Raw genomic sequence first — 14906 nt, 5'->3', positions numbered from 1 at the left:
ATAGTAAAAAATATTTTTTTGACAAAATTCGATTTTATTATTCAATATAGTTGCCTTCGAGGGCGATACAACGATTATAGCGTACATACAATTTTTCGATGCCATTTTTATAGAACGATTTCTCTTTAGCCTCAAAATAGGCCTCAGTTTCGGCGATTACCTCTTCATCAGTGCTAAATTTCTTTCCAGCGAGCATTCTTTTAAGGTCTGCAAACAGGAAAAAGTCACTGGGGGCCAGATCTGGAGAATATGGTGGATGGGGAAGCAATTCGTAGTCTAATTCATATAATTTTGCCATCGTTTTCATTGATTAGTGACACGGTGCATTGTCTTGATGAAACAGCACTTTTTTCTTCTTCAAATGGGGCCGTTTTTTTCGTGATTTCATCCTTTAAACGCTCCAACAATGCTATGTAATAATCGCTGTTGATGTTCTGGCCCTTTTTGAGGTAATCGATGAATATAATACCATGCGCATCCCAGAATACTGATGCCATAACCTTGCCAGCCGACTGTTGCGTCTTTCCACGCTTTGGATTCGGTTCATCACGTGCAGTCCACTCGGCTGACTGTCGATTGGACTCTGGAGTGTAGTTATGGAGCCATGTTTCATCCATTGTAATATATCGATGGAAAAATTCGTGTTTATTACGGTTGAATATCGCTAAACATTGCTCCGAATCATCAAAACGTTGTTGCTTTTGATCGATTGTGAGCACGCGCGGCACCCATTTTGCACACAGCTTTCGCATGTTCAAATATTCATGCACAATATGTCCAACACGTTCCTTTGATATTTTTAAAGTCTCAGCTATCTCGATCAACTTCACTTTACGATCATTTAAAATTATTTTGTGAACTTTTTTGATGTTTTCGTCGGTAACAGCCTCTTTGGGGCGTCCACTGCGTGCACCGAATAATGTTTATCAAGCCAAGCCTTGGCTTCAACAGTATTTTTTTTTCGCCAAAAAGCAATGCTTTATTAACACACGAAATTCTTTTTTATCCATTTTTTCACAATAACAAAAGCTGCTTCACTCACAATGCTATATCTCACGAACTAATTATCCGGCAGCTGTGAAATTTATACACGTATCTTTTGAAGGTTAGTACTAAGTAAAAATCACATGGATTTAATTCTAGTAACGCCATCTATGAGTCAGCCTACGAACTTTTCAGCCCACCCGATATTGACAAGAGTGAAAGCAAGGCACAGAGAGATTCAGTTCATTACTTTGGAAGGAATTCTGAACAGATGAAATTTTTCAAAATTGGGAATGTCATTCATAGCAGTTTTTTGAAAGGAGGGGAATTTTTGTAAACAACTTTACTAGTATTATTTCTCTTGTAGTCTAAGGTTATTACAAGCATAAAAACAGTATGGAGTTTTCTCTTTCACAAGTGGAGTAAGCCACCATCTTTAAAATTTAATGTAACAGATAACATCAAGAAACTCTGTGCAAGCAATGATGATTTTGAATTGCCTGATGATATTTGGGATTCATAATTTTTAAATAAAAAATAAAGTGATCAAAATTTTTATCTGAAATAAAAATAAAGAAGACTGCTTGTTTTCAGTTAAGTTGGTATAAGTTGGTATATTACAACAATGTAACATTGACAACATCCATTGTATAACTGATTCTTTTTTATTTTAAAAAAATGTAACCATTGTTATAACTGTGTATCTGTGTAGACTACAAGATAAATAATTCTACAATGCAAGCAATGCGTACATACAAGAAAAATTATAACTTTGCTAGTGTAGGATGTAGGTCCAGCATAGCTTTGAGAGATTTTTGGGGTAACATGGCCGCGGTGGCTCAGTCGGTAACGCGTCTGACTACCATGCTCAAGGTCCCGGGTTCAATCCCCGGCCGGTTCAAATCCGGGAACTTTTCTAACGGTGGAAGCGGCCCCGGCGCCCACCCAGCGTCGAATAACATGGGTACCTGGGGGAAACCCTGGGGGGTAAAGGCGGTCAGGGGCGTGATGCTGATCACATCACCCCCACTCACGACCGGATCAAGAAAGTGTGGGGCGTTACCCCCACACCCCCCATACGCCTTCATGGCGTGGTGCTATGCACAGGGGAGCACTTTACCTTTTTTTTTACCTTTTTTAACATAATACTGTGAATGAAGAAAAGACTGACAGGTGGAAGGAGTATCTTAAAAACTCTGCATAAAGCACATGTGGGAGACACAGCCATAGAGAATGAAGTTGATATAGGAGAATGGATATAACTATATTAAAATCATAATTTAATAATAGAAAGTGCAGGGAATTTGATAACTGCTGAGTTACTTATGAATTTCTTTAAGTGTGAAAAGACATCATGTGTTGAAGGCCTCCCTGAAGGTGTAGTGGTAACATCATCACCTTGTAATCAAGAGGTCTCGGGCTCGATACCCGGTGGAGGCACATTGTACATAGGTTCAGATCTCACTTGAAATTGTAGGTCCAGTCCCAATTAGCCTATCTGTACATAAAGTGGACTACAAATAACAATTTATTCAACAAATCTGAATAAATACACCAGAAACCAAAATAACAAAAAGGAAAAGCTTTAACGGAGCTTTCAGACCGAAACAAGAAGTGGTTCATGTCACTTGGAAACAAACCCTTAGTGTATAAATACAAACTTATCAAACTGCAGTGACACGACAAGGTGCACATATCTCTTGTGTGTCACTCGGACTGAGCAGTTTTCTCGGTGGCATGTATCATGCCGTCTCGGTTTGTTGTTCATGAATGTGCAGTTTTGCCACTTGTCACTTCAGCTCCTTAGGGACTCTTGTTATTTTGAAGAAATTGATCCTCATTGTCAGGATAGAAGAAAGAGAGGAAGAAGAGATGTTTATCAGATCAGTCACCTTACTCTTGAAGTCCCATTCTGCGAAAGCCTAATCGAATAGGAAAAATAATGAATATGGTGTATGAATATTTGTGATTTGTCTAATGTTTAAAGTACTTCACCATCCTTAGTTTTCATTAGTGAGATAGCAAAATTGTCTGATTTTATTTTTTTCAGGGCTTCCTCAGCATTAGCGCAACTGTATTCTACCTCAACGATGGAGCACCATCACTTTGATCAATGCATTATGATTCTCAGTAGCCAGGTAATTGAAATTTTGATAGATTAGCAATAATAATTAACTTTTCATTGCATCAACATGAGAGGTGTAGAAATAGCACTCAAATTGCACTGCTATTCAAACCCATCTTTCAGATAACTTTACGTGAATATTATTGTTTTTATTGCATTTCTCATGTTAATATTATTGTTAAGTTTGTAGTTAATCATACCGCACCTTGGCCATGCAGTCTAAGGTGCAAGATTTGAACTCCGGCTACGGGATGAGCACAGGTTCAAGTCTCCGGTGCGAAGCATAACAACTTTTCCTTAGATTTTGGACTGGGTATGGGATCTGTGTCCACCCGCCATCGTGAGGAAATTGGTGAGCTACGAATGAGTAGCATAACGCGTTCATAGAAAACCTACATCAATGACTGGTTTCACCATGCTGACCACATGTCACCCTATAACTGGTTGGATGCCCTGCTGAAAATTTTGTCTACTGTTTTCAGTAGATCTATAGGTGTTTTGAAACATCTACTGTGTTCAGATTTTCAAACAGATAGAAATAAAATTTGCTAATAATGATGAATGAAATGTAATACTTATAGCTACCATTTTAAGCTAAAAACACTACATACATGTTAAATATAATACTGAAGAAGTTATTTTCACTTGTAATTTCTTTACTGTACTGTTTTCAGTAGCTCTATAGATGTTTAGAAACATCTACTGTTAGATTTTCAAATGGATACAAAAATAAATTGTAAATCAGGAGGAATTATACTGCCGGAGGCCTTAGAAAGAGCGTTTCATGGGCTAACAGCAGACGTTGCTCGCACACTATTGCCGATAATCTTGTGTCGTCTGCTCCTCAGCCGAACAAACAGGCCAAGGTAGCAAGAGGCAGAGGTCACTCACCCTTCCAGAAGGGTGCAGCGAGCTAGCTATGGCAACCAGGCTCGGTCATTCGTGGACCTGATTGGTTCTCGCAGACACACCCCCATATTGTCGCCTGCTGCAAGCCCACGAAGCGATCTTTCTAAGGCCTCATGGAGTATAAAAGTTATATTTACAGCCCACATGTTGAGTTACATGCACTGTATACAACATTACATGTAATACTGAAGAGAATATTTCACTTGTATTTCTTCTACTGTACATGTACAGTAGGCCTCCTGAACACTGAACAAGTTCAGTAGGAAACCATTGAGTTTCAGTAGATTTCCGAGACACACAGTAGAGTACAGTTGATAACAGTAGATTCTGTCTACTGAAAACAGTAGAAATTTCCAACAGTGTGATCTCCCACTTCTTGTGGGAGTGAAACTGGTAGTCGGTAGGTAGGCACTGACCCTCACAGGCTGTTATGCCATGTGTTAATCAGGATTAAGGCTCAATATTTATGTTCAGTTAAGTTCCCGCACCGCAAATCATTTGTATATTCTAATACATTGCTTGAGCAACTTCTTTCACTTGTGATGGCCTGAGAGCACTCTGTGGTGGTTAGCACAGCACGTGACAATGCAAGAGGTTGCAGCTTCAAATCCCGGCTTACACATAGGTGTTCTTTGTGTATTCCCTTCATCAGTTTCATCATATCATCATTAGAGGCATGCACATTTTGTTTTTGATGAAAACATGAAATGTGAAATAACACATTGTAATGTTACTTTTTCATGTTTCTGAAAGGTGCGAGGTGCATTTTCCTACCCTGTTTTGTCACAAAATAATGCGAAATGAGCTGCAAAATCCGAAATGGACTCCTAAACACGAAATTTAGAGTTTATTTACCGACATGGCACTTTCTGCAGTCAGAATTATCCTGTGAGTTATGCAATTCACGGAAAATTCATTATTTTCTACTATGGGTCCCGGGTTCGAATCCCGCTCGTGCTTCATCAATTTCATCATTTCATCCCTCATCCCCATCTTTGCAAATTAGCCAAGAAGCACAAAACGCTAAGTAAAATGAATACACTTAATACTCTGTTAACTACATAAATGTGCTATTAGAAGGGATATGTTTATTTTGTGTAGTAAGTGCAGTTTTTTAATCAAATTTGGGATTATATTCACACTTTTTTAAAACCAAAATGTCATTTTATATTCAACTTTTTCACCGCTACAACAGCAAAATTTTAGGTTATTTACCACTTTTGAACCCAAAATTGACTGTTTTTGTACCGAAATTTTGCTTTTTTATTTACCAAAAATATGTGCCTCTAATCATCATACATTGTCACAATTAGCCAAAAATGGCAGAAAAATGACTGCAAATGATAAAAGTCAGAGTCAAGAATCAAATCGAGCACCCCATGTCAGCACAGTACACCTCAAGGGCAGTAAACAGCAGGTTTGGGGTTGCTTGCATTGAGAGGTAAAAATACTGCCAAGAAATGTGCAAGAGGAATACCATGATGATATTCAGGCACCTACAGTCCCGCAGAATTAACTTGAGACAAATGGGTGCTGGCTGTCGTCGCCTCTGCAGGAGTACCAACCTACAGCGAACGCTTGACTCTCACGTGAATCACGGGCAATCTGCTGACAACGGGAGATGGGAGTTTTGAAAAATAATTATATTGTGTACCGGAAATATTACTGTATTAAGAGGACATGCTAAGAAAATTATAAGCATTATAAGTATTCTATATTACACAATAAATGGATAAACAGTTTATTCTTTACCTTTCATCCGTAATTTGAAAACACCGAGGCTCTATGCACTGCCGCTTGCTTGCTTCACCAGTCACTGCACGCGAGTCCTTTCAACAGTTGATAACATTTCATGCGCCCGAACATTAGAGTTTCCATTGGCCCGTTACAGTGGAAAGTCCCCCGCTCTAGCCAATTCGAGCGCAGTTGCATCACTCACAGAGCGGCCATTTCTCTCAAGTTATTTCTGCAGGACTGTAGATGCATATACAACATGAAATATTATATCAAGAGCCCTCCTTTACATGATACCATCTCCTGTTTCTACTACCACGATCACAATGCCACACTGCAGTGTTACACATGAATCAGATGAGTGGTTTCAAAGGATGGATTCTAGTCTGTGCTCAATTTACGTCCAGGTCCGCTTCAACATGCTTTCAGATGAGGCCATGTTTTATGTCTCGGAAACAGTAAATAAGCAAATAAGCATAATGTTCAAATATGGAGATCAGAGCAACCACATCACATTGTGGAACAGTGCAGGATAACCCAAAGCTGAACATCTGGTGAGGCCTGATGTTTAACTTCGTGTCATCACAGGGGCTTATGTGGAAGTGGTGTGATTTTTTCTACACACTAAACATGTGGAAGTGGTGTTATGTTGTTTTTACTAACTCTATACTCCTAAGACTTATGTGTGTGAACAACATTCCCTTTAATTTATTGCTGTGGAATTGGGAACCAAATAAAATTTGGGCATTTTTGTGTAGATACCCTGTATTATGTCACTTAGAAGTGTAATAGAAAAATGCAAGAAGAAGAAAGACAAAGAACATTTCACATTGCATGTGCAGTATGGTCCATGGTGTATTTCATGCTCTAAAGATAGTTAAAGGGTTGGGTGTCACCCATGAACATAAATATGTCACAGAAAATTACATGTCTAATGCAGAGTTAACTTCGAGAGATCGGGTGAAATATAGCTACAAAAGTAGAATGAGAAACAAGTTTAGAAAAAAATATGCATGTAATATCATGAAGTGTTGATTCTTATTGTGTGCATTGTTTCTTTTTCCAGGGAAACCAGATTTTGAGTAATGTTTCGCCGGACGAATATTCACGAGTCATTAAGGTTCTGGAGGATGCGATATTGTCCACAGACCTAGCAGTATACTTTAGGTACGAATTTATGTGTGTTACAGTGTGTTATATGTGACAGAAAGCAGAAGTATAAGTGTCTAGAAGATTTGGGGATTTCCTTTCTTCTAGACCTATAAGAAGGAATTGGAATTATATCTTTGACATTAAAAATTAATAATTGAAAATTGTAGATGTATGTATGTTCATATCAGTCAAAATTAAAAAAATCACATTATTATTATTATTACAGTTTTTCAGATAGAATTTTCAGAATTGCTAAGTAATGTTAGCTGCTGAAGTTGAATGTGAAGTTAGGTGTTGAGAGCTTCGGTACTGAAGGTGGATGTGAAGTTAGGTGTTGAGAGCTTCAGTTCTTGAATATGAATGCAAGAGTTTCAGATCTTCAAGATGAGTGTTAAGTTATACCTGTAAAAAGCTTCCGTCCCTGAGGCTAAGAGTATCGTTAGAAGTTAAAACTTCAGTCCCTTTTAAATGAGAGAAGGTAAGGTGATTTCAGAGAACATTTCTAAGGTTTTGAGAGTGAAAGCTTCTCTCATTTAAAGGGACTGAAGTGTTAACTTCTAATGATACTCTAAGCCTCAGGGACTGAAGCTTTTTACAGGTAACTTAACACTCCTCTTGAAGAATTGAAACTCTCAACACCTAACTTCACATCCAACTTCAGTAACTGAAGTTTTCAACACCTAATTTTGCACTTCAACAGCCAGCCAGCTTTATGTTCTTCAGTAAATGAAGCTTTCAACAGATCTTACATTCATCTTCAGTGATTCAGTTTTCAAAAGCTAATTTTACAATCATGTTCAGAGACTGTGTATCTTAAGTGACTAAAGCTTTTTAGGGGTACGCAACTTTGCTCTAAGGTTTTAGGAACTGAGCTTCTGATTACTTCCTTCTTATCATTAGACACTTAAATTTTCACCACTTAATTTGTCCCACATCTTCACTTCAGTTACTGAAGATTTTGAGACCATGCATCACTTTCATTTTGAGGTAATTCAGTTTGGATAAGCCTCTAGAAATCATCTGCATATTACATGGGTCAATCAAATATAAACTTTCATTTCACTGTAATTTTTTATTACAGGGAAATATTGCAAAAATACAAAAGGATCATTTTTCTGTATACTGCACATTCAAATACAATGAAGACATTATTGCCACTTGAATGGTAATTTTTCAATGACCATAATATAGATATATATATGGTTGGTGTTGGTTGGTGTCAAAGCCAATTGGTGGTGTCAAAGCCAATTGCACGAGAAGAGCTCCACCTCCTCATCACTCTCAAAACGTTGAGGGGGGGGGGGGAGAAATATCCAATTCTTACATATTAGGCCTTAATTGACAGGTGGGTTCTGGGGGAGATTCTGAATTAAACGTTGGGGGGGGGGGGAGACAGTATCCAACTGTAGGTCTTAGATTATGGCATGGAAATTTTGTTGGTAGGATTGAGTATTAAATATAAATTGAGAGATATGAAGCTCTTGATAAAGTGTTAAATCTTAGATTGTCAAAGGTGCAGTGAAGAGAGAGTTCCACACATTGTCGACCCCGAACATGCCAAAAGAGAAGCTGCAAAAGACTAAATATCTCTGGATCCTAAGAAAGTATTGACACGCCATAATATTAATATTCTTGAACGCCTGAAATGGATGAAAAAATTTTCTGTTGTCTGGATGTGTGCTTGGCACTTTACTGAGGTGAATGTAAAGTCTTATACTATAGCTGCATTACATTACACCTTCCTGATGGTGAAGTGGTGCATTGTCACCTTGTGATTAAGGGGTCCCGGGTTTGATACCCAATGGAGGCACAAGTGGTTCAGATCGCACTTTAAACTGTAGGTCCAGTCCCGATTATCCTTACTGTGCATAAAGTGAACTTAAAACACAAACTCAATCAATACTATAGCTGCATTACAAGACATAAGCGATATTCTCGATTTTCATTAATAGCATTACTTCTTAAAATACAATGCTTAGTGTTGGTATACTGCTTAATTTAAAGCAGGTACATCATTTGGAACAAAAAGCTAAGGAAAAAGTTACTTTTGGTAGACACACTGCCGTAATTAAATACTTTGTAGGGATTACGATATGGTTTGATGGTGGGAATTATATGATTTGGGATGGACACATAATGTGATTTTGGGGGATGTGCCATTGGCCTTGGGGAGGATGGGCACCCCTGTGTATCACACTAGGTAGTAATATGTCAGCTGAAAATCTGACTGTTCTTCTTGAACAATGTCACATACTTGGTCTTGACCTGAAGAAATTCATGAGTCAAGGTTATGATGTGAGTGGCAGATATTATGGTGTACAATCATGAATAAATGAACAATACCCAAAAGGAATGTGTGCGCACTCTGCCAGTCATTTGGTAAATGTAGCCATGTTGAACTCCACCATTAGAAACCGTTTTGGTACAGTAAGTAAAGTTGTTCTTTTTGTCAGAATAATACATGTAGTGGTGAAATACTAGAAACAATATATTGCATTGCGTACCAGGGAGTAAAAAACATTATTTGTCCGTGTATGCATGTCTAGTAATTATTATTATAATTATTAATATTTAATAGGATAGTATTATTAATATATCACTGCCTTAATATATATCACTGTTATAAACTGTCTTAATTTAGAACCTTGTGGGGCTTATGACATGCATTGGCGAATGGGCACCCCTGTCTTAACCCCTCCTCCCCAAGTTTTATTTCTGGATACGCCCCTGACTGGTACTGCTTGCTCACTCATCATGCTCGCTACTAACTGGATGTTTTAAAGGTGAACGAGTATCGGAAATGCCCACTTTGACATTCAATTGGTCCTAAGTGGAGACGTTTACTTGTGCAGCTGTATGGAACAAATTCTGACCCCAAAAATTTACCATGGAAACTTTGAAAATAGGTAATATTTAGTGAAGTAAAAATGAATAAACAGTTTAATGTTGTTGTAGCCCATCATAATTGTAAAACTAAGGTATTGTGGTTTGTTTCTAAGGAAGCGAGGTGCCTTCTTCAGCCTAGTCAATACAAAAACGTACAACTGGATGCGAGAGGATCATAGGGAGCTCTTGAGAGGGATGACAATGACAGTCTGTGATCTGGCGGCCATTACGAAACCTTGGGATGTAGAGAAAAGGGTAAGCAGCTTGGTGAAAATTCAACAATCACATCATTGTTACTGTGATAGTAAACTGAGGAGAGGCATGCAGGCCTCGTTTCTTGAAAGCAGAAGGTTATGAGATGTTGGGGGGGGGGGGGAAGAAGAGGAATGTGAAGAGCAGTGTTCAATCCAGCCATTTCCCTCTGGGGGTGGGATTTCATACTTCATTGGGGGGAATGTCCTAGGCATCAAATTATAATGCTAATAAAATAATACTACAATTTTTAAATTTCACGTTACCTCTGATATGTTATTAAATTAAGTATAATTATGTATAACTAACTATCATTTTAGGAGTGACATGAGAATCAATAGAATTATATTATAGCATGCAATAACTTACATTTATAGCAAACTAATGCATTGAGGCTTTTTTGCAATGCATATCTGTGGATGACATCATCAATTGAACTATTTGTGGGTTCCTCATCGACCTCGGTTAAAACCTTCATTGAAGCTTGAAGCTGGTCCATCCTATTTCTTAATTTTGTCATCACTCTATTCATGGTACTGAATGGCCCTTCTATGCCAGCAGTCAGTTATCAAAACAGATGATAATGTAAATTAGTTAATTATTTTAACTTTTAATCATAAATCAGTGCTTATTATTCTATGTTAAATTGAAGTGAATGTAATAAAATCAAAATATACATGGTTGCTAAATTTCTTAGCTATTGTTCGAATGCTCTGCAAGACTATTGAAATTTTTAGGGGGGGGAACTTTTTAATTTCTGGAAGGGACCCCACCCCACCCTGCTCAAGCCACCCTCTGAATTCATCACTGGTGAAGAGGATATGTAAAAAGTAACTTTGAGAAAGTAATGTAACAGAAATACTACATTTCTTTTATTTGTAAGTACAGTATATTTTATTATTTTGGTCACATTTTGTTTGTTTTTCAAGAACCCTTTCAGAATCTAAATTACAATTCCTTGTGTACATTGACTAGTAAGTGCACATGTGTGTATATATATGTGCACACAATTGTCTTTCCATAAATATAAATTTTGTTCTTGATCGTTTGCCTACCTGCTATTAAATAAAACAATACAAAAAATCTTATTTGAAAGTAGTTTTATATTTTGCCCAAACTTCATTCAAGTTTCCCAGAACTTACTTCAACTGTCAGTATGTGTAAATTCTAGGAACTGTAAACGAAACTTTGCCAAAAAATAATAAAATTATTTTCAAATGAGTAGTAGTGTAGGGGAAAGTGGGTAAGACCGGGTAGCTAACACTCGAAGACTTGCTGGAGCTTAACTATTCGACCTAGAGTTTGTCAGATTTAAGTAAAAATTGCATTGTTTAAATGAGTACACAATATATCATTCCTGAAAAGTCAGTTGCACTATCGGATGCATATGTTAACTTTATGGGAAAATATAAAAACGAGATTTTCAGTGGAAAAGTAGCAGAAATTTTTATTTTATACCTATTACAAGTTGGTTCATGCCTTAGCTGAACAATTCAAGAATATTAGTTACAGAAATCGCAAGTAAAGTAGTTGTCTTCTTCCTCAGCTCCACTGCAGCTTTCGTGAGCCCAGCCAAGACACTTTCCACATTGGATCCACCCTTCTCCTTGTTGAGTTAGAAAATATATCATTACAAAAAATGTAATTTGGTCTTAAATGATGGGGCAACGATGGGTAGTGCCCGGTCTTACCCCGAGTGCAGAGGTTATAAGAACTAAACAGAACCACGCTACTATTGGACTAAATCCATATTGTTTTTTTAGGGTAAAAATCCTTAGTAAACATATAATAAGCTGGACTAAAGAGCGTTTTATAACTGTAATGACTATTGAATAAGGATGGTTTAAAAACAAAACAAAACAAATTCACTTACACAGACGCTGTGAATTCAACAGCAACAACACACCAATATGGCCGCTCCTTCTTCTTGACTAGTGGAGTGTAGTTCACAGTCTGTCCACTAGAAAGGAGAACTAATGATGCCAGAACCGTACCTAGTTTCACCCCACTACCCGATCTTACCCCACCTTCCCCTATTGTTTTATCATGCATAATGATAGGTAAACGAACTTTTAAGATGAACCTACTTTTTGACAGTGTTTTACTTTTTGAGAAGAGCTGGTTTCTTTCACAGTCCATGAGGATGTTTTTTAGTTTATTGTGACCTTCTTAATGTCTAGTGTTTGTTTTGTGGAGGTCACTTCACAACCTTGCACTTTAAATGTTTCCCAAGGAGCTTTTCACACACCCTTTTTAAACTCTTAGGTAAGAATTTTTAGATAAGGGGCCATTTCCCCATGTACACAAAGGGTGCAAAATGGCCATATGAGCCAACACAACCCAAAAATTTTAACTCATTCATTTTCAATCTTCGTTGATTTTTGACTCACCACTGGAAATTTTCTTCCATACAAATGTCTATCAAATTTGTAATCAAATATCTTTCCATTAACAGGAATGATGAACAGTTGGGAAGGTTTTAAGTCTACGTGAGGAAAGCCAAGTTCGCACATTCAAGAAGAATATGTCAAATACTTAAAAATGACATTACACACCCAACACATTGTAGGGCCCAGCCCTTGCAGCAAGTGGCCATGTGTGAGATGGCTGTGTCCAATACACAGCCAATTTAGAACAAATTCTCGATGGAGCGGATGGTACGACAAATGCCAAGCACCGATGGTGGGCTTAATAACTTGAAGCTCGTTACCCATTACTTTGTCCTACTCTTCCTGCTGCAAGTCAAAGAGAGAGTAATACATTCTGCAGGTAGCCTAGCTGGCAGAAGGTGGATGAGCAGACTTGGCGGCAAAATGGCTCTTGTTTCTCTACGAGAATCAATTGTAGCCAGTGGTGTGCTCATATGATGGTTTATGTCTTCTTATCTAGCAGTCAGGCCTATATTTTGGCACTGTCATGTGCAGATTATCACATGTTATAAACTGGGTGTTGGCTTAGAAAGGGAGTATAGAATTCCGAACAAAGAGTGATGATGCTTAAGGTTCGGTTGAACCTTTAGCTGATGGGAGCACAGCTATTTTCAAATTTTCCTCTCGTTTCGAAAAAAAATACACTATGATATGCCAAAACCCGAAAAATTCCATCTACTTAGAATTCCTTCCAGAGCATTCACACAAATCTTAATGTGGTTTCCTTTCGCTATTGTCTAGATATTATTAATAGTTTAATAGACTTATGTAATCATGAAACTATTGAGAATATCTAGGCACCAGCGAAAGCAAACCACATAAAGATTTACATGAATGCTGTAGAAGGTATTCTAAGCAAATAAAATATTTTGAATTTTGAAATATCAGCGATTTTTGAAAGGAGAGGAAAATTTGAAAACTGCTTCAAAAGGTCCAGCCGAGCCTTATGTTAAGTACACACTTGTTTGATGCTGATGCTTAGCATGTGTGCATCAGAAAGAGTCTTTACCTTCCTTAAGCTACCCAGGTCAAGGTTGAGAACAGGATATGACCTAGACCATAAATATTCTAGGAAGTGTAATCTTGAAAAATGATAGCTCTCGGATATCATCTTGCTCATGTTACACCACTTTTTCCTTGGTGAATGACCCCCATAAATACTCTCTCTACTCTTGACACGCCACTGCTTCTACGTTAACATATTCACTTGATCATGGAATTATATAAAGTAAATGTTTCATACTTATTATGTTGCATTTACAGAGTTTTTTTAAATAAAACTTGTATTGATTTATTTTCAATATTTTTAGGTTGCAGAGCTGGTTACGAGCGAGTTTTTTGAGCAAGGGGATATTGAGAGGACGAAGCTAAATATCACACCCATAGTAAGTATCAAGTGTGTCTTCTAAATGCACTGCTGGAAGTTGGAAAGGGGGTGGGGGAGGATGTAAATGTTTTAAATGTAGACATTTAAGGACTTTCATGTTGACAGTCTCCCAGCATAGAGTTGTAAATAACTTTATGATTAGGCACACAAGTTCAACTTCGCTGAAATCATAAACTGAAACAATGTACATATGTTAGTCATTTGCATGATATATAGGGTGACCATAATATTTTGACCATAAAACGGTACATCCCAAGGAGGTAGTTTACTACCCTCCTGAAAATTCAGTTAGGCCTAATTATAAAATTATTGCTATTAATAACTTGTTATTATTTATTGAAGTATCAATCAAAAATGATACATAAAAATAAATAAAATACGATATCGTTATCAAAAGATAATTATTATAATCTCGATATAACTTACATAGCATTTCTGGTCCCTTCTGATCAGCCTTTGATGTTAGTTCTATGTTAAAGCTGAGGAATGCCAGAAATATTTATTATTTGTAGAGCAGTGAATGGGAACAACTTTATACTTCACCAGCCGGTCATAAAACTCCCCGGAAAATTAGCCCGACATATCTGACAACGTAAGATTTGTGTTCATTTTTCCAATTGCATTACATGCACATAAGAAAAATCATGGAAATTCCATAATTGCAAATAACAAGAGCTAATATGAACATTTATTCCAACTAGTAGCTGCTTTAAACTTGAGTTAATTCTTAAGAGAGAGTTCTTCTGACTTATTTATTTAAGATAAATCTGACTTCAGTAGTATACATTAGAATTCAGAAGAAATTCAGTTCAAGTGTGCTGTTTTTCCAATGAACTTCGAAATCACAGAAAATGTGATGTCAAGAATTAAACTACCTATGCTTTGAGTTAATAAATGTATTTATAACATATTGATTCTACAATATATTACAAACTTACAATCAGATGCAATTCACCAATTGGAAATTGTCTTGATTTTCCAAATGGTTTCAGTTGAGATTTCGATTGAAACCAATACATTCCGATACCTATATTAGGCATCCGATAGA

General features: G+C 37.2%; 1 protein-coding gene across 5 annotated transcripts in view; it reads left to right on the top strand.

The window, feature by feature from the left end:
• Window positions 1-14906, top strand: part of Pde11 (Phosphodiesterase 11) — a 492115-nt gene that overhangs the window by 471796 nt on the left and 5413 nt on the right. For 4 of the 5 annotated variants that reach the window (XM_083141571.1, XM_083141574.1, XM_083141572.1 and 1 more), the window contains 4 exons: window positions 3035-3122; window positions 6819-6919; window positions 9904-10045; window positions 13782-13856. In XM_083141571.1, the coding sequence (XP_082997697.1) occupies window positions 3035-3122; window positions 6819-6919; window positions 9904-10045; window positions 13782-13856 (406 nt within the window). Of the gene's footprint in view, window positions 1-3034; window positions 3123-6818; window positions 6920-9903; window positions 10046-13781; window positions 13857-14906 lie in introns of those variants that run through there. The other variant, XR_014443817.1, reaches the window with a different exon arrangement.

The sequence above is a fragment of the Lepisma saccharinum genome, chromosome 20 (genome assembly GCF_977018435.1).
Source record: "Lepisma saccharinum chromosome 20, izLepSacc3.1, whole genome shotgun sequence".
Taxonomy (NCBI): Eukaryota; Metazoa; Arthropoda; class Insecta; order Zygentoma; family Lepismatidae; genus Lepisma; species Lepisma saccharinum.
Note: the sequence above shows the minus strand (reverse complement) of the source record. Positions and strands in the feature narration are given on the sequence as shown.